Source organism: Amblyomma mixtum, chromosome 3 (genome assembly GCF_055824585.1).
Source record: "Amblyomma mixtum isolate Tamu chromosome 3, ASM5582458v1, whole genome shotgun sequence".
NCBI lineage: Eukaryota > Metazoa > Arthropoda > Arachnida > Ixodida > Ixodidae > Amblyomma > Amblyomma mixtum.
In genome coordinates this window covers 160,888,077-160,909,197 of record NC_143014.1, presented here as the reverse complement: position 1 = coordinate 160,909,197, position 21,121 = coordinate 160,888,077, and the positions used below count along the sequence as shown (strand labels likewise).

General features: G+C 43.7%; 1 protein-coding gene across 2 annotated transcripts in view; it reads left to right on the top strand.

Moving 5' to 3' along the window:
• mdy (diacylglycerol O-acyltransferase) overlaps window positions 1-21,121 on the top strand; it is a 175,720-nt gene that overhangs the window by 108,001 nt on the left and 46,598 nt on the right. For both annotated transcript variants that reach the window (XM_089581706.1, XM_089581705.1), the window contains 6 exons: window positions 7,414-7,454; window positions 7,772-7,857; window positions 8,240-8,292; window positions 8,526-8,628; window positions 10,055-10,192; window positions 16,915-16,998. In XM_089581706.1, coding sequence (XP_089437832.1) covers window positions 7,414-7,454; window positions 7,772-7,857; window positions 8,240-8,292; window positions 8,526-8,628; window positions 10,055-10,192; window positions 16,915-16,998 — 505 coding nt within the window. The remainder of the gene's footprint in view (window positions 1-7,413; window positions 7,455-7,771; window positions 7,858-8,239; window positions 8,293-8,525; window positions 8,629-10,054; window positions 10,193-16,914; window positions 16,999-21,121) is intronic.

Here is a 21,121-nt window from a genome sequence, read left to right as displayed (position 1 = left end):
GCAGGGGACTGTTTTCAAATGGCAATCACCTGGACTACGTCCCAGGCATCTCTTCACGGTGAAAAAAAAAAAAAAACAGCTGCTGCCAGTCGCCTTCAGCATTCAACGGGCCACTTAGCGTGGCGTTTGAAGCAGCAGTGTGTAGTAGGAATGTACGACGCGTAGTTTTTTCTCTATTTTCGCTTTCACGAGCTTGAAAAAATGTGTCCTCTTCGACACATATCCTAGAAAACGATTAAACCTCGCTAAGATCTCGGAAATATGACGCAGTGCCATTTCCCATATTGCCTGAATTTTACCATTGCAGGTCGATCAGAACCTGGCAAAAACAGCAATGCCAGACCAAAAGCCACTGATCAAGCAGGATAAGGCGCGCACTTAAATACAAGTTTTAAAATAAGCAGAGTGACTTAAAATATTTAGCTCTGCAGAGCAAACGTACATTTCGTTGGAAGTTCGAGGACAACTTTTACGTATGCACTTGTGCAGCTGTCTTAAAGGCCAAGCAAACAAAAAAGGCCTTATTCAAAGTAACTGTATGACTTCAGTGCCCAGTAATATTCCGCGTTCTCCACACTGACGTGGCTTGACGAAAACAGGAAGCACATCACAAACGTTCATATGAAAAAGCTGTCTCGCGTCATGCATCCCGTCGCACTTCTTGCACTTAGCGATCGGGTATGCTGTATCGGCCCAAACGTTGAGACTGCAGACGATTAGTTTGCCTCTATACCTCGTGCTTTCTCGGTTTCATTTAATAAGTCATCGTAGTCGACCACCGAAGCCGCGCCGTTGCTGCCAAATACAGGAGCGGAGAAGAAAGCCGATGCAGCGCTTCGCCAGGTAAATCTGTCTGGCGAACAGGTTGAAAACGTGCTGAACTGCTCTCAAGTCACCAGCAGAAATGTTTCTAACCACAGGCGATGTGCATGCTTTGAAATATTCGCGTACGTGAGTTCGTTTCGAAGGCAGCATCGCTTGGCGCGGAGTGGGCTTGCTACGTTTTTGCCTACACCCCGCGTCGCTGCCGACCGCAGCGCCACCTTTGTTTACAAACATGATGCTTGTCTATTAGTTATGGGGAAAGGAAAGACGCAGCAACTGTCACACTCTCGGTGGACACCTCAACTGCGCAGTGAGAGAAGGGTTGAAGGCAGGCCTCCAACCCGCGGCCTCCAACAGCACGGCCTCCTCATAGAATTTGTGGAGGGATCAAACGCAAGAATAATAACTGCATTGCCATTGACAATGCCATTGTGTACTAGCTAACGCAACGCACTGTGTAGACAAGTGAAATATGTATTTTCTTAAATAAAAGGATGTATTAGTATGTCTAAAAAATCATGGCAGGCATAACTGATACCAACGCTTCCATGTTTTTGCGTATTTAATTAGTAAAGAAAATATCACTTGAAGTCTAGAACTATGTCAGTCCGCAGCAAAGCAGTGCATGCCGCTGATATGAGAAACGTAAAGGCCATGAAATGAGCAAGTAGAGGACAAATTATCTAATCCTTGTCATGCAAGAGCCTTTGCATTTTTGTACATATGCAACGGCCAGTGAAAAATCTCAATGACGCTGTCCTTCGTTCCAGTGTACTGCGCAGCAGCAGCTGTCACCGGTCATGTATTGCAAGTAATTGCACCGAAATTTTAGTCGCAACAGCGGGCATATGTATAAATGAGTTCTGCAAAATATACATTAGAAGTGCGAAGATAAAATGGATAATATTCTCTTCTGTGGCATGACGGCACAAATGAATCACCACAACGCTTCGTCTCATCGGACCTCGCTGCGTGCTTTGTCAATTTGTCTGATAGTGTGTTGATTTGGCTTGTCTCGTTGTATGTTCCGATGTACGAGATTAACAAACTCAGTGCACCTTTGGCTCAAAAGTTTATGAGAATAATAAATTAATTGAAGTTGCCGATTTGAAACTAAAAGCACGACTTTTGAAATGTCAGTGCAGCTTTCGCGTCAAATGTAGACTCCGCGGCCGCCGCGAGATGCCGCGGCGAGCCCGCTTGCCGTAGAGTTACTGTTTTGGTAGCATATACAGTAACTCTAGCTTGCCATAGGGTGCCTTGATGCGCGCCCGCTCTCCGCTCTACGGAGAGCGGGCGCGCATCGAGGCACCCTAGCTTGCCATAGCTTGCCATCGATAGGCCCTTGAAATTTTGTGCTAGGATGGGGCTCCTTGCGTTACGTTACTCCAGGTGTATGGGCGTTGCCACGAAATCCAACCCGAGTCAGCAGTGTTCGCGCCAAAATGTCTTTTCTAGTCTGAAAAAGACATTGTAGATGACAAAATCCAGAATGACTTCCGGCGCCGGTGGTTGTTTTGGTCAGCGGTGCGTGACAGTTCGAAAAAAATGGCAGTGGTTAAGCCTGGCTCTGGTTAAGCCTGGATATACAAGCGAAAAACTTCAGTTACGCTTGGTTTGAGAGGCGTCCCGACCGGTTTTCTGGCGTTTCGGCCATACGTTTAGCTTTGCGCGTTTCATTTCTTCGCTGCTTTTCGGCCAACTCTCAAGCTAGCACTTCTGGATCGGTAGATTTTCTGCAGCCACGTCTGGGTGCTTCTCCTTCCATTGCGAGTGCGAGCGCCTTTTCTCTAACCGAAAGGTCAAACTGTGGCGAGGAGGAGTAGCGCGCGCAGCGGTAGCGGCGGCGCAAGGTCAGGCGACGGAGTCGGCGGCGACGGCTGCGGCCACCTGCGCCGCGTGTGACGTCACTCGGTTTCGCGCATGCGCAGCTGTGGCAAATCTTGGTTCCGACGGCTCACGCGAAGCGCGGCTATGGTGCGGGTAGTGAAGCTTTTCGCTTCAAAAAAATTGGCAGTGGTTTAGCTCTAGTTAAACCTGGAGGATTGCGAAAGCAAAGAGGAGAGGGAGAGGCGAGGGAGAGCGTGCGGCAGCGGCGGCTGCCTCGGCACGCTAGCTATGCGCCGCTACTGCGCATGCGCAACTGGCGAGCGCGGCGGTGAGTCACCCGCGCAGCGACGGCGGCGGCGCGCCACTGTGCGCCGTGTGAAGTCACTGCTCCTCGCGCATGCGCAGTATGGTCTTGCCTCAGCTCGGCGAAATGGCTCGGCGACTTGCATAGTGTTGCAACAAAAAGTTTCAAGGGGGGGGGGGGGGGGGGGCTGAAGTCAATAAGCCCTCCCCTGGCTATGCCCCTGATGCTCGGCAATGTTAACAAATAGCACCAGTCTAGAGTCAGCACTTTTATTTCAGCATTTAGGTACCGAATTACAAATGAAGATAGGTTTATTCTCTTTATCCTAGTCCCAACTGTGCAGTACGAGGTGAACTTGACTATTTTCCCGTGAACTGTCCATCCTTACAGCCTCTCACTGAAACTTGACCTTTAGTCTGTATTCCCATGGTTAGTGTGCATTACTCAACCGTATAGCTGAAACTGGTGCACACAAACTCAATCTGGTGTGAAATCTCACAACGCGTGTCGCGATTATATTTCCCGGCATTGCTACCAATGTTGGTTCATACGAGAACTGCTGTGTCACGTAATTTTTCAGCATTAAGTATTTTTCATAAGCTATTCACTATAAGCGGATTGTTATTGATAATACGAAATGCAACTTTGCAATGGTGGTGACGATTAAAAACATTTTAATTATAACTAAAATTGGTTGTCGGTTTCTCTATTCTGCGAGTCCACTGGATCTTGCAGCCACTCCAGGTCAGCTCCTGCTGAACTTTTGGGTCTGAATTTTTATTTATTTATTTATTTCATAAATACTGCTGAGTGCCCTTTGGCGGTCAAGGCAGGAGTGCAAAAAAAAAAAGTTACAAAGTGGTAACAACAAAATAACAGCAACAAAGGGCGATTACAGTACGAGGGAAAAAATTCAATAAGACCAACGGGACGCAAAAAAAAAGTACAGGCAAATCAACCGACATCAAACAGACTAAGTGAACAGAATAAAAACAAGGAAACCGAAATACACTGTGTACTAGACACGCTACTCCGATACATGAGCCGAAACAGCAGACAAGAAAGATTCTGAAGATACCAGGTTGGTGATATCGCTTGGCAGTCGGTTCCATTCGTACATGGTGCGTGGAAAGAAGGAACAACAATATGCTTTTGTTCGGCATCGTGGCATCAAGATAGTCCTTTTCGTGTTTGTTACGGGTGGGGCGTGTTGTGTTGTATTGCATGTAACTCTGAAAATTCAGTTTTGTTTTATTATGTATGATATTGAACAACATTTTTAGTCCGTGCTGCTTGCGACGGGATTCAAGCGTGGGAAGCCCAGATCTGTTGAGCAAATCAGATACCGAGACCTGTCGACCATAAGCGTGATAAATAAACCGGAGTGCTTTCCTCTGGACGCCTTCAAGATTTTTTATATCCGTTTTTGTGTGCAGATCCCATACAGCGTCGGCGTATTCGAGCACTGGACGCACAAGTGATGTGTATGCTGTCAGTTTAGTTTTGCTCGTGCAATGCTTTAGGCGGTACTTTAATAATCGAAGTTTTTTGGACGCTGCTGAGACAATGGACTGGATGTGTACGCTCCAGTTCAGGTTGGATGTCATGGTTACCCCAAGATATTTCACCTGAGTCACACTGAGTTGATCGGAAGGCCATTGATTTTGTATGTGCATTGGAGCGGTTGTTTCTTTCGTGTTACTGTTATTTTTCCGCATTTTGAACTGTTTGTACCCATTTGCCAAGTACAACACCAGCTGGAAACTGCTGTTAAGTAGTCGGTTAGGAGTGTCTGGTCTTCGACTGATGTGATACTATGGTATATAACACAGTCGTCGGCGAAAAACCGACAGCGTATGCGTGAGTTGAAGGACAGGTCGTTCAAATAAATAAGGAAGAGAAGCGGCCCAAGGACTGAGCCCTGGGGAACTCCTGAAAGTACCGGCGCTTTTGTGGAGTGAGATCCAGATATCTGAACAAACTGATGCCGCTGTGTAAGGTAGGAATCTAACCATTGTACTACTTGCCGATTATTTAACCACCACCTTATTTTTAACAAAAGATTGCCATGTGATACCCGGTCAAACGCTTTTTCGAAGTCAATGAAAATTAAATCTACCTGTCCATTATTGTCTAGTGACATCATAATTTCATTTGTGATATGAATAAGCTGCGTCACTGTCGACAAGCCTTGCCGAAACCCGTGCTGGCTTTCAATAAAAAAACCGCTTCCCTCTAGGAATGAACTTATGTGCTTTAAAATAAAATCTTCTAATACCTTACTGGACGTACATAACAAAGAAATTGGCCTGTAATTCTTCACGCAAAGCTTGTCTCCTGATTTGTGAATGGGTATCACCTTTGCTGTTTTCCAATCGTTTGGAATTTCTCCTGTCCTGAGACTTTCAGTAAAAATAATGAAAAGGTATTTAGCGCACCACTCAGCATATCTGTACAGAAAAGCGTTAGGGATATCGTGGTTTAGACATTGACAGCATTTCCATGTATTGGACAGCATTTCCTCACACCACTCAGTCGTCAGTTCTTTTGTCCATTCTATTTTGTGTGTAATTAACTTGCACGAGCAGTATGAAAGAGTATATATTTTGCACTCGACAACCAGATTTACTTTTTCATCGAACTTGAAAAGATATTAAAGGGCTCAGTGGATGATAGTTTGTTCAGTGGTTTGTTACCTTTGACGCTGAATTTTTTTCTCCTTTCGTTACTGTTACTTCAGGTGTAACTTAGTTTATGTGGGGTTTTATGAGTCAAAGTTCTACCGCTATGAGAGACATGGTGGTGGAGGGCTCAGAAGTAATTTTGACCACCCGAGGTTCTTTAATTGCTCCGACATCGCACAGCGCATGGGCGTATTTTGCATTTTGCCTGCTTCGAAATGTGGTCGCCATGGGCAGCAGCAGTCACTGTTCTGGCGGTGCGTGCAACGTTACCATAGTGATACGCAAAGCTGACCACATACGGTTAAGACTCATGAGGGGAGTTTGGAATCAGGCATTAAACTCTTTGCGAAGACCCATGGATTACATCTCAGGGCGGAAGAGCGCAGTTCTCCCCGCGAGTTTGTCTCGATAGCTATTGACTGCTGTCAAACTTTGATCCGTTGTTTTTCTAAGTCGTGTACCAACGAGACAGACGAAGACTAATAAGAAAAAAAAACTGGTTTCAGTGACATGGTTCCTGAACCCATGCCATGGATCCTTGAGTTGCGCTGGGAGGCTGTTGAGGTATTATTGCCTGCAGTGAAGGAAGCTCCCGGCACTCTTCAGGAGGCTTTCTCCATTCCACTTTTATCCTCACTTTTTACTGTGCTGCAGGCTTTCGCAAAGCAGGCGCAGATGTTCTAGGTCAAGGTCGGTAGAGCAAGTAGCCCGGCGAGATAGGTGACAGCACTATCATTCTCCGTTAAAAAAGCCTTTTTTGCCTCTGAATTACAAGCACTAGGAAGTCTTTCTTTGCAGGCGACAATTCTCGGAAACCACTCTGTGGCCCCCCTGAGCATGTGTGAAGCTTGTTTGCCAACGTGTATGGTCAAGTGCATCGTTAAAAATAAAGTCGCCTGTACACATGCGTCCGCTGCATGCCAAAGGAGTTTTTGCGCACATGTATTACTGGGTGATGTAGCAGATGAGAGGTTTTTGGTTCTCTCCGCAACTAGCAGTTGGTATGGGGATATGAGAACAATGAAAAAAGAAAAAGAAAAAGATTGAGTGTACCGACAGTGAAAACTGTGCTGCACGAGCATCTAGGTTTACCTCAATAGAAAGGGCAGAATTTGCCTCAGCATGTTGTATACGTCTATTCCAAAAGAACTATGTCAGAAATAAACTAAGCCTTTCCAATAAATGTGGTCTTGCACACCTGGGATATAAAAAGTGTTGCTTGCTCGATCAATTATAATGTCAAGTTGGGTCTGTTCTCGGGATTAGTATATACGCGCATTTACTCCAAGTATATAGTTCTACACATCATGATTCGGCACGTAGGTAATGGTCTAGTTTGCTCGCAAGCATTGCGGCATTTGTCCATCGTATGAGGGGTACCATGCACACTGGAACACCTAATCTGCTGTCATCTCGATGGTTTTCTCACTGCTTTTATCATGCTTCTGCTTGATATGATCAAGACGTGCTGAGAGTTGGGTGCTGGTTTTCTGCGTTGCCTTGCTCACTGTGGCATTGCGGGCCACTCGGCTTTTCATTACGTGGGAAATGTCACAGGGCGCCGTTGTTACTTCTGAGCAGGCTGTAGGGATTCCTCACGCAGTGTCTGGGTGACAGGTAATATGCTGGCTGGCAAGAACCTGGCCTTGGATTTACTGTGTAGTCGCTGGAGTGCTTGGACTGATGCGCATCTGTACTCGCTTTCAGTTCAATGTCATGCCGCTGTCTCCATATCGCATCGCGCAGTGAACTTTTTCCTTTTTATCGCAGGTATTATCCAACAGCAGAGTGGCCTTGGAGAATCTTCTCAAGTGAGTATGCCTCCCCTCCCCGCTCCCCTCCATTTGAAACCTGCGCAAACCTCCGTGGTGACCAGAAGTATACATGGCAAGGGCAGAAAAATAGGGTGTAGGTTCCATGACCTCAGCTGCAGCATTTCCACTTTCCTTGTTTGGCGGTAGCGCCAGAGTGACGACGGGTGAAGTCCTGTATTCGTTTCTGTATATCGGTCAGTGCTGTTAGCTGGCGTTCCGCATGTTTTTTTTTTATGTTTGAGCCTTGTAACCTTTTAACCTTGTGCGTCTGGAAGACCAGCTGTGTCACTTCCCCCCACTTGTCACTTCTCCAGATATGGAATCCTAGTTGACCCTGGGAAATGGGTGCGGTATCTGTTACTGGATCCCCGAATATTGCCACCTGTCTACGTTACCCTGGGTATGTATTACTGAGCCCTTCATTTTTCCCACACGTATTCGGCGAAAAATTTTCATCTTTGTTCTTCACCACCCATTTAAATATGATTCGTATGCCTGTTTTTGCCGTACTTACACTGTTGTGTGTAAACAAAATTTCAACCGCATTTACGGCACTTTCGGTCATTGTATGAATCGCTTTTGAAATAACTGCAGGCACCAAAAATGAGTGTTCACAGCACTCATCTCCTCAAAGATTTCTTCTGCGGGCATTGCATTCTTCCTTCTGTGGCGCCCATTTGTAATGGGGTCTGAATTGCAGTCAACTGAGGGTGCATTAAGAGCAAGGGGTAAGAGTAGTGAAACTATATCGGATGCTGTTTAATCTTCGTGTCTTATTTCAGGGCTGAACTTGTGCATACTGTGCTCTTTGGTCACCGAGAAGCTCTTGGCTGCGGTAAGATTCTCCTATAAATTGATGTCAGACAGCCGAATTGTTCATTGTCGTTTCTTTTCTTTTCTCATCCCGTCAGAATTTCTTTCTTGTGCAGTGGTTGTTGTGCATTGCTAAAAGCCACGTAGAATATTTTGTGCCTGCCCTCTTACATGCAAAGGTGCCTGGCTGTTCCTTGTGGCAGTGATGTTTTTGCAGACATTTGACTCTTCTGTCCCCGTGGCTTGTGTTCACAGGGCCGGGTGTCTGACAATGTGGCCAGAAATGTGCAGGTGCTCAATTTCTCTTCTATTCTCCTTATTCCGCCCGTGGTGGTCTTCGTGTGGGACTGCAACCCCGGTGAGCATTCATGCGCTGCTTATATTTTTGTTTGTAATGCGTTCCTTGATGCAGCATGTTGTGGGAAACTCTAGACAGAGCATGGTGCACATTAATGTACAGACGCTTCTGCAGCACCCAGGGTTTATTTAGCTCGGGGAATATCTCTCTCTATATATGTGTGCGTGTGTGTGTCGATCACACAATCTCTGGAGAGAAACCTTATGCCCCAGGCTCCGCATTTGGATAAGATTCCTGGCTGTTGATTCCTGGCTGCAGAACAGCTTCATAGACTTGTGCGTGGTTTCGTGGAAGGTGATTCGTAGTAAAATCACTACAGTCCAGCAGGAACCTGTGGAAACCAACTGAAGTCAATGAAATCCATAGAAACGAAAATTCTGTGATCACTTTCAGCATCGCGGGACATTGATATGGTACTTGCTGCAGCCGTCTTCCCCCCCACCCACCCTCTCCCGCTCTTTCCTTATTTTTTTTTAATTTGGGACGCAGCTTGGAAACGTAGGCAGAAAGTGCAAGCTGTAAGTGTATTTTCGCAGCTGGAATGTTTCTGCGGAAATCCTTTGATTTGAGCATGACCTTTATTTCACTGCCACGTTCAGATTGCATTTGGCTTATAACTCCACGCGCCTACCAGCGAATGTTGCTGGAGTTCAGTCTGGTGCTCAAAAAATAAAAAAAGTGAAGGTTTTATGCTTCCAAAACTATTCTCACGCTGTGTAGTTATTAGTAGCGTTCTAGTACTGCATGTACAGCCACAGTCACACTTAACACAAACAATCTCTGACAGTCTAGGTCTTCTGAAGTGGGAGCTTGAGTGTTCTGTTGCCTACTGCCCTTCATGTGCTGGCAAGATTAGTCTTTTTCCCAAAAGTGGAGATGTTAAACTACATGCACTGTGTGCGTCCAGCATAAGACCGCTAGAACGTTACACGCGCTAAGGTTAAATGTGATGCTGGCATACTACAGCTTGTAATATGTATATCCATTTACATTTATCTAGACAGTAAGTTTCCTACATCTGCCCCTTTTATAGAGTTAGCTTGCTCATTTGTTTGCTTCAGCAGTCTATACCACCTGCACACTGGCCTTTATTTCTTTGGCTTGTATGAAGCCAAGACTAATACGCTGTTTCACATTTCTGTGTCCACCTCTATAGACAGCGGGCGCAATCCAGGTTTTGGTTGATGAGCCGATAATGAAGTGATCACCTATCAGTGTTTGGATCGCGTTGCATCTTGAAATCGAGTAATGTGACTAAAGAGCTCTTGTAGTTTAGTTCTACCCGTTCGTGTTTCAGTTTATCCCGATAGTACTTTGTATTGGGCAGATAGGGGCATTTCTTTTGCATCATGTGCGGCCATAAATCAGCCCATGAAAATTTTGTGACTTCTGAAACTTGCACTCATGTCGTTGGATCTTGTTTCAGTGGCATCATCGCTGGCACTGGGATGTGTAACTGTGCTGTTTCTGAAGCTGGTCTCGTACCACATGGTCAACCTTTGGTGCCGACAACAAAGAGCGTCGCGCAAATACCACCGACGGAGGTCATCGTCGGGAACCGACCGTTAGTGCCCCTTTTCACCTCGCCTGTGACTTTTTATCTTCGTCCTGCATGCACACTTCCAGGTGCAAAAAAAAATGCATGGTTGACTTTTTACTCTGAACAGGCCACTTCTTTTCATTCGCTTAACAAAATGTATTTTCTCTTCGTATATTTTGCTGACTCATTAAAATGGCATGTTAACCCTGTACCAACCAGAGCATGAAAATGCATGTGAAAGTTTATATCTTGTTATATCTTGGCATTTGGCCGCTTATGGTTCCCACATTATAGAAGGGTGCAAAATTATTTAATTTATTCAGGAGTTAAAATTATTTGCCTTATATACTTGGATGATTATAACGTAAAAAACCACAAAATCAAACGAATTTCTGAACTCCCTGGTAAAACAGTATAAAGCTGTGCACACATGAGGGGTGCTCACTAACCTGAGTTCGAAGCATGATGCAGTAGACTGACAGCACTGTTACGTAGCATGCATGTTGCGCCATCCGTCTAGATCGGGGCTGTCAGTCATGCAGCCCGTGGACCGCATGCGGCTCGCGCAGTCTTGTCGTACGGCCTGCTATTGTAAAGCATCGGTTAAGTATCTCCGTTTTCAGAGCTCTTGATTGCATGCCAGGTGCGCTAAACCATTCTTATTCTCCTGCTAATTTCTTTCTTGTGTGCCGGACTTAGTCATTGCGTGGCCTAAATGGCTTACTTTGCTCACTGCTTGCAGCACATTACTATCCATTTTAAGCTGGCTGTTCATTGCCAGATTGTTCAACAACGCTTTCGTTGTTGTTGCTGAGGTGTTTGGTCATGGGCATCTTTTGAACACCATTGAAATTGGAGGCTGCTCTAATTCTTCTTAATCCAGCCCTACTGATGCTTGGCTTACGCCTTGTACCTATAGCAGCAACCCAGAATTAGCCATGAGCCTGTAATACCCAGGTGCTGGTTCATTTGTGTAAGCCCATCAGAAAATACCTGGGAAAGCTGAGTGCAAAATACACAGGAGAACCCTCGTGTGAATCCAATTGGTTCACATTGAAATAAAGAGCCCTGCAATGAGTTTCTTCACTAGAACCATATTCTGAACTTCTGATCATTTCATTACTTTATAGCTCTGCAGTGATGAATCCCTTCGCAGTTAATTTAGTTTTTTAAATGCGGGAACCATTTTTTTCCCCCTCTCTTAGCTGAGAAACTCTGAGTTGAACGATTTGGTTCGTATTGAGCGCTGGAGAGGTCGCACTTGGGTGTCATGACTGTGCCAGCCGCATGTGACCATACTATACCGCACCTACTGCTAAGGGCCAATAAAACGGCCAATTTTGTCATAATTTTTATTCGTTAAATATTTTTTTCCTGACCATGGGCTCTTATTCTGTCTTGTAGCAAACTGTCTCAGCCGAATATGCAGCAGAAATGTATATAAAATTAAAACTGGAGGGGACACACAAAATGGTGTAGACACCAAATTTTTTCTTGAGTGTCTTCTTCTTTCGTATTCACCTACTTTGCCGCTGTGGCTCAGTGGTTACAGCGCTCGGTCACTGATCCAAAAGACGCGAGTTCGATTCCAACTGCAGCGGTCGAATTCCAATGGAGGCAAAATTCTAGAGGCTCGTGTACTGTGCGATGTCAGTGCACATTAAAGAGTCGTTTTGGGACGTTCAGCCCCCTTTTTGCTGGAAAACGTTGCAGGGTGTGTAGCCATATGTAGCTTTGACCGAAAGCGGTTTATAGCTGCAAACCGAAAGCGGTATATATATAGTTTGCATATGATGGAGGGTTCCGATGCCATCTTAATTTCACATCAATAGACCGGTTTCACCATGCTCACTGTGCATGTGCACAGCTTGTGCAACTGCTGTGACGCACACCTTGCACAGCACCACGTTTTGCCAGCTTGTAGCTTTCTGTTAAAATAATTCTCTTAATTACCCGAGGCACGAAAACTCAAACCTTGCATATGATAAGACCAATAACCAGTTATCGTACCTAAATACCCGAGGTAATTTAGGATGCTAGGTTGATTGAGCTTGAGCTGCACAATTTTGAAACATGTGGCTTGCAGAATTTCGCGTCTTTTCGACAGATTTCTTGTTCACCGTGGCTCACTTTGAAATTTTTTCCTCTGCCTAAGTGCAACCAATCTGGTCAACCTGAAAGCCACTTGTAGTGGAGATGTGTTGAATCAGGTGACCCAAATATAAAGTTAATTCGATTGCTAGTTCAGAAGTTAGGGGGCGCTAGACAACAAAATGTCTTATCCCCCTGTCATGTTTTACCCCACTCTCACCTAATTCTTTTTTTTTAATTCCAAACTTCATTAAAAATGTGTTCATACTTCCAAATAAAGTGATGTTGACCAGGGAACAAATTTCACCTTACAGTCTGCATTTCAGTGCATGCATGAGTGCCCATGCCTTTTTTTTTTTTATAACCTTCACCTTCACGGATATTTGCCATGCAGCATCTGCTAAGTGGGAGTAATCTTCTAGTGAAATTTGTGTGTTCAACTCAGTCTATCTGCCTGTTGCATGTAGAGAAGAATAGCATTCAATATCGTGATTCTTTTCGCTCTCCCTTGGTGAAGACCAAATGGGCTAATAAAACTTCCTGTTTAATGGTTTTAAGAAAGACTATGAGGCATTAAAATAAGAAGCGACAGAAAGCACTTCAGTGTATATGCATGTGTATGGCAGTACATATACATACGTTTGCTGTACACTTGCACGCTTCATTCACGTATGTGTTTCTCCTTTGCAAAGAATCTGTCAACAGATATGGCTCCATAGTTTCACATACATTTGTGGTCTTGTCAATGTTGAAATTTTTTTCTGCTGATGCCCACAATGCTGTAAATGCTGTGGCTGACATAGGTTGTGACTAGGTTGCGTAATCACCTGTTTATGGGTATGTAATAACCTGTCTACAATAGGTAACATGGTGTAGGGTTCATGATCAATAAAAACAAGATAGGCAATGTCAATGAATTCAGGATTAACTGGAGGGTGGCATGTCGTCGCAGTCAAATTTGCCTGTGCATCAATACTGAACTGCTGTGATGAGTCAAAAAGTTCTATGAAGGCAACAAATTTGTGATAAATCAAAATGCAGCAAAATCTGAAATGTGAAAGCAGGGAAGAAGCAGGCCAGCAGGCAGGCAGTGATGAGCTATGGTATGGGTTCCCAGTAGTTTTCAGTTGGTCTGCTCTGCTCCTAATGGCTGCTCCAGATAGGTGGTGGTTCTGTGTTTGAGCACTGGACCAGAGAAAATTCAGCTATGAAGATTCTGTGAAAGCTGTATAGTGTGGTTCTTTTGTGGTCGTGCAACTGTGCTCAAGTGAATGGTTGTAATTACTCTCTCAACTTTGTTGAGATACGCAAGTTTTGTGTGTCTTTGATCAGGCCAGCTGCCTTGGCAGTGCCGGTTGTTTGTCATCCCTAATTATTGGCTCATAGTTAGTGTTGTTTGTGTCCATTTTTGCATGACAGCAGCTTTTAGTATCATGCAAGTACTTTCCGTTGTGCAAGACTAACTCCAGCATGGTTCCTGGAGCACTGTTCTGCTGAACTCCACACCTGTATTGCCCACAGAAGCTGTTACTGAAATGTTCTGAGAGCCTGCATGAAAGCAAAGTTACGGTTAGATTCTGGTGAAGCATTAGATAATGCACACAAAAATGTGTGAAAGGTGTTCCTGGAGTGCAGTGCGAGTGGAAATAGGAAGTGAATAATTGCAAGACTTGCATCAAGTTGTGTCATGACACCGGATCTGTCTAGTAGTCTCTTTGGGTTGGCGAGAAGGGCCAGGTGCATCATTCAAAGCTTATTTATTATTCAAAGCTTAGCCTTATTTTGTACCAGCGGTATGTGTATGCGTATGGGTAACTTTCGTTCAAGTATTTTTTTTATTCGGTTTTTTGCGCTCTAAGCTGGACTACGGGTGCATAGTATATGGTTCGGCAAGAGCATCCTACTTGAAAAGATTAGACCCCATTCATAATCTTGGTTTGCGGCTATCATCTGGAGCATACAGAACATCACCAGTAGCCAGCCTATACGTTGATACTAATGAGCCCGCTCTTGAGGACCGAAGAATCGCACTAACATGCACATACGTCTTAAAAATCCGTTCTCTTCCGAAACATCTCTGCCATCCAGTTGTCACCAAGTGCCCATCTAAAAGATTATTCATCAACAAACCACATTCTATCAGGCCATTACTATTGCGCTTTGAAGACAAATGTGAAGAGCTAACAGTACTAGATGCCCTGCCGAATATTGCACAAAGGAATGAATATTTACCACCATGGTACAGCCTGCCTCCAGTATGTGACCTCACAATGACACATTTAGATAAAAAGCAAGCGCCAAATGAGTACATATTACAGGAATTCTTTGCACTACAAGAAAAGTATGACACCTACATTGAATTTTATACAGATGGCTCAAAAACAGAAAGTCACGTTGGAAGTGCAGTAATTCAAGGAAAAAATAAACAGATAATGCGACTACCAGAATGCGCATCGGTTTTTACTGCTGAGTGTTATGCCATCTTTGTAGCTGTAGAAAAAATAGTAAGAGAGAACATCAAAAATAGCATCATTTACACCGATTCCCTGAGTATGCTCAAAGCACTGCACTCCAGAAATGCTGCTGAACCCATAATAGGTAACATCATACATAACATTGTTAAAATCACAAAACAAAAACATAACGTTAAATTCTGCTGGGTTCCTAGCCATGTTGGAATCGTAGGTAATGAAAAAGCAGATGTATGCGTTGCACAAGCCCGGAATGGCCACATAAAGCAAGTGAACATACCGCACAAGGATTGTTTAAAGTTTATCACCAGTGAACTCAGAAATAAGTGGCAGGCTGCATGGCAAGAACACATAAACAACAAACTACATTCTGTGAAACCAATTTTAGGGGAATGGCAATCATGCAGGCATCAAGAACGTTTTACCGAAGTTATTTTATGTCGGCTCCGCATTGGACACACCCACCTCACGCACAGCTTTCTACTAACAAAACAGAACAAACCTCTCTGTGACATGTGTGGTGCTGAACTCACGGTGAACCACATTTTAATTTCATGTATCAAACTAGAAGAACTAAGAAAGAAATATTTTACAACATTTTACAGGGAAAGCATCCCTTTACACCCCATGTTACTTTTAGGTGATCGAGCACTGGTTGACATCTCTTGTATTTTTAGGTTTCTCAGGGAAGCCAGTGTTTTAAACAAACTCTAAGTATAAAAAGCTTCACCTTTAACAAGAACTCTAACCTTGTGTTTGGCGCATCATAGCCTCAGTTGCTTTTGCGCCATTAAAATCAATATAACTAACTAACTAACTATTTGGTTCAAAGCTGCAATGGCATTTACCCTCCTTCAGAAGGACATGCATGTCGTATCTTCTCCACTATGTGGCTTTCTCAGGTAAATGCTAGTACTAGTTTGTTTATCTTGTTGTATTTAGGCTGGCCCACGGAATCAGTGTCTCATTATTACCTGAATATGCTATGTGCAGTTACACACAATGTATGTGCTCCCCCCCCCCCCTCCTTATTTTTTTTTTCTTTTTAAACCCCCCAGCTACTGGATTTGCTATGGGCAATGTAGCAGAGCATTAGTAGCACCCTTGACAATTCAGAGCTCGAAAACAGTGATGTAAATGGTTCTTCTCACTGTGTAAAGATTTACAGTGAATCTAGACTACCCACACTGCCAGGTGCACACAGGACTGCAGTGACCTTTGAACATTTGGGTAGTAGCAGTAAAAAAGTTACTGTAGTCGCGAGTTCAACGGCAATCCGTCTGGTCAGGCATTCTGATCTGATGAAATGAGAAAGCAGTCACTGACCATATTTGAAAAAAGAGAAAAGACGTTTTGAAATCCATACGGGTTTTTGTTCAGAGTGAGCAGGACAGGAGTGGTGGTGAATTTATATGTGAAGAAACCTGTACGGGTTTTGAAATGTTGTTTCTCTTTGTTGACTATGGTCAGTGACTGCTTCTTCGTCTCATAAAAGTGATTGTAGAGAAAAAAAAAGGGGAATAAGAAAAACATGAAACTATATGGAGAGAGGGGGCTGCAGACCTTGTGTTCGTGTGAGAAGACCTGATAGAAGATGCACCATTTTTTACCTGTGCCTATAAAATCAGGTAAACAACACGTGTAGTAGAAGGAACTTGCCAATTAAGAAAATTAGCATAATATTAGCACCATAGGGTGAGAAGTCATAGGTTAAATATGTCGCATGTACCATATACCATGTTTAGTATATACCATATAATTAAACAACTGCACCTTAGTGCATCACTGCAAAACTTGCATTTGTGCCTACTCAGTAATGCAGTGAAATTGTGTAGTGACTTGTACCTCTATCTAATGGATGTTCCTGGGCTTTGAGGGAGCACTGCCTTTGCTTTGCACATGATGGAGGCGCTTATTTCTATCCTCCAGGACAGGCCATTTGATCACTCTGGAATTGGGTGTCTGGGCCCTGTAAATATAATTGTGTGTGTGCCTGTCCAACAGGTTTATGTTTTTATGTGTTTTGTATTGTGTGTATGATTTCAAAAGTTCTCCTCAGTAGCCAGAGATCTGCAATATTAGGGATGCTATCAGAATCTAGAATGCCTTACTGGATTTAAAGGCAGGGAAACCTTTCCAGTTATTGCCAAATAATGCCTCTCAATGTGTTTATGCATTTTTCAGAGATTACCCATGGTGCAAATGGACGTAGCACCAATGGGCACCTAACAAAGTTCGTCACCTACCCAGATAATCTGAACCTCTATGGTAAGATGTATTTCACTTACCATTTGGTGTTTGCCTATCTTCAGAATTTTGATATCGTTATCCACCTTCCAGTGTTATCCACCTTCCAGTGTTATTGCAAAAGCTTGCAGATGGGGGTGATTACAATAAGTCAATAGATTCATTAGATGTTTTAGTATTCAATATTTTAATGCAGTAGCATTAAGGCTCCCATTCTGTAGAAAATCCAGCAGCAGCGTTAAGCGATAAATCCCTGAAGAAGCAACCTAGGTGGACCACCTAGGTCATGTGACCTTGTGGCGTCGTCACAACCTGCCTACTGGATCGTGAGCAAAGTGTCAACTGTGGCAGGTGGCAGTTAAATTAACAATTGGTCACTTGGGAAGAGAAACCTGGGTTGCTCAAGTCCCACCAGTGGTAGCACCTGCCATCGGAGGGCAGCGGCGCATTGCTTAATCGCTGCACCACTGCACCAGGAGCGGTATGAGGACTCCCAGGGATCTGTGAATGTAAAGTCGAGAATGACCAATTCCACATATGTGGGCTTTAACCCATCAACGCTATTGCATCATACTCGTAAGGCGAAGCTTAAGTGTCCTCTCTATTTTTAATTACATTTTAATTTAAAATTACAAGCAATTTTAATTACCTTGACAAGTTACATCTTTTAGTGGCAAAGGAGCCATACCCTCATGACTTAAAAAATAGCTTAGCGAGGTCATCGGTCCTGAAGCCTTGGTGCCATAGGCAGGATAAAAGGGTTCTTGCATAACTTCTGCCCTCACTGTACAATCGCATTCCACCTGACGCTCGTGGTGATACATGACGTATTAAGTCCGCTGATATGGACGAGGGTAGCACTGGTGAACACTTTCAAGGTTAGGTTACATACAACATAAGTACCTGTGGAAGTGGAACATTGGACAGCCGCTGCCATAGCCCCGTTGGTAGAACATCTGATGCAAAACTTGGAGGTCATGGGTTCAAATCCCACTGGCTACCCGTGATTGCTTTTTCTTCTACTTTCTAATCAGTGATCTTCCAGCGATAAAATAATTACACTATTAATTTCCCCTTGGTCATCATCACAAGTGAAAAAAAATGAAGATTGAAACATTCTCCTATGCTCCATGGTTTTGCTAACTGTTCGCTTCTTTCATATGTATGTCAGAATGAGCCCCTCATTTCCCTTTCCTTGTCTGCTGAGGAGATGAGAAGGAAGACCATACTACATCGTTCCTACATCTTCTTCACATTGTCTTCTCTTTCTGTTTCCTTTTCTCTTTCCACAAATTATCGCAAGTCATTCGGTTTTCAGTTATACTAAAGCCATTCCTTCTATTCCAGCCACTGTTGTCTACAAATTAATTTTGTAGAGTATCGTAAATCCAAAAGTTAGCATCGGGACGTTGATAGGCTTGGCTGTGGCTGATATACACATTTAGCTAGTCATTTCTTCTGGCAGCTGACGCGGGTTTCTGAATTTGTTGTAATGGGCACACTTTGCTCATGATTTTAAACGATGGGCAAGAAGTTTTATTCCATGAAAACATGAATTGCTGAATGCTGCTTTTTCAAACAGCTATTGGTACCTTTTAAAACTTGCCACTAGTGTGTGCTGCAGCATCTGTGGTTCTAACACGTCTTGTTTGAATTTACATTTCATTTAGAAAGAGAACACATTCCCGGTTTACAGTGAATACACTTGCGTGAATGCTGCAAACAATGTCTCATGCCTTGCTCTTCACAGCAGTGTAATGCACTGAACTTTTGTTTCCCTGTCTGCAAGGCATTGGCCTCCTTGACAAGTCTGCAGTCTCTCTGCACACCATCTGGAATGTCCATGCAGTAAACTCTTATCTGACCACTGGTTTATTAGATAAGGCACTTTGGTTCTGTAAGCATTGAAGTTATTAAAAAGGGACCCATTAATTTAAACCACCTGATTCGAACAAGTTTTCGGTTGCCTTTCAGCTTTAGTCAACTGTATGACCAAATTCCATGATTGTAATTGTATTTTTTTTTACTTTTTTTCTCATCAATTCTCTTGCCATCTTTCCTTCCTCAGACTCCCTCGCCTAGGCCGTATGTACCTTGCCAATTGTTTTAAATATGCTGACAAAGATCTTTTCTTTTCTGTAAGGAGCTTTCACTTTCTCTTTTGATGCGACACCTATAAAGGGATACTTGAGCACTGAAGTGCAAAGGGCTTAGAAGTTGTGAGGGTCTTGCAAAACATTCGTGTAGTTCCATCACTCTCAAACAAATGCGTCACACATTATCAAAGAACTTTTCATCCAGCCCTGGCATAACGTTAGTTGTAAGTAGCAGCAGACTTTTACAGTCGGATATATCGAACCCGGATATTTCAAATTATTGGTTATATCGAACACAGATTATCCCTTGAAAGTCCTATGTAAAAGCATACGAAAGCTTCTCAGTATATCGAATTTCAGTTTTGCTGCACATTCAATATATCGAACTGCGCGCCACTCCCCTTGCAGGTAGTGCTTCTCTTATCAGTGCTCTTCAATCATTTTTCGGGCACGGAGACTGGCTGGCTGTGCGGCCTTGGGCACCTGCGCTTACAGTGCTAGCACTATGAAACCACGTAACGTGTTGCGTAGACACTGACCGCAAGGTGGCTGGGGGGGGGGGGGGGCTCGACGTCACCTCCCCCTCCAAAATTTTTCCGGGAGGCTGTGCTCCCCTGAAGATTGACCGATGGGGCCAGGTGGCAGCATGTTGTCTTTAGGACAGTTTTGGACAAATCAGCCAAAGAACTACAGTTGCCTAAAAGTTGGAAGGTCAGCACAGCCTGAAGCACAGCCTTAAACTGCCGCAGGTACATAGATTTATCTCCAACCAACAAAGGAGAAGGGTAGAAAACTACGAGTTTCAGTTTCAGTTCACCATCAAGAGATCCAACTAGCTGTTGAGCTTTCTGAACTTCTTCTGTTTCAAGTCACTGTACAGAACCAAATGAATGGCCAATTGATAAGCGCAGTTTTTTTCTTTGCTGCACTGCAGTCTTTTCCAATACTTCGAACCCTCCCCGAACACCCAAATCGTGTCTTGACTTGAAACATCAACTATGAACGTACCTCTCAAAATAAGCCATCTGTAACTCCACCTTTTACTTTTCGCTTGAAGAGTGTCACAACACTAGTTTTGCTATCTGTTTCCCCAGTTCTTGAAGCTTGGCAAAGGCTTGCTGTGAGGGATGAGGCAAACATACCGTGCACCTTTGCTTTGTTGAAATTGTCAGAAAGTTGTGAAAGACATGCCAAATTGGTTTGACTATCCCAGTCACGTTGTGCACATCTGAGAGGTCCATTTTCATGCTTCTGTCGCGTGAAAACATTCCTGAGGTCATCAATAGGACAAGTGTGGTTACATCACATGGCACTTCTCCATGAGCACAAAGAGCTCATCTGCAAAATAAATCTGTGACATTGTGGGGGTTTTTATTCGTAGATCAACTGTGTGAAGAAACACATTCTTGATTGTGCTGTAGCCTTGGTATAAAATGGAGGACAGTGAACTTCATCACAATAAAATGTGCCAGCTTTCTTCAAGCTGTCACAGAGCCTGAGGTCAAATTATTCCCTCTCATAGGATCGTCATTCGGTTCCCTTTGTTGCCACTTCGTCTTTACAACTTTTGGTCTTTGACTCCTGTTTCCGTCTTTTGTTTTGTATAGAGTTTGGTGGTTCATTACGTTTTTGAATGACACAGTTTATAACCAGTATTTAAAGTTTGTATTATTAGCTTATTGTGGAAATGTTTGTATTGCCCAGTGGTTTTTATTAACAGAGTTTGTAATGAGTTTGTCATATTTGTTTTATTAGCTTGTTGTGGAAATGTGTGTAGCGCCCTGATATTTTCTCTCATTTGACTAAGGTTGTTATGGATATCTACCAGAAGTTTACGTATTTTTAAGCCTGTTTTGTTAATTTATTTATTTAGTATCTTAAGAACCATGGGGTCAGTCTTTTTAGCATATTCCCTCTACTAGAGAGAAATAAAACTGATGTTTACATATATAGTGCCTGTGTATACCTCATGTGTGGGGAGGGAGGGAGAGAGAGGAAGGAATGAAAAAGAGAGGTTACTAATTGCCCCACCCCGGTAGGTTGAAAAC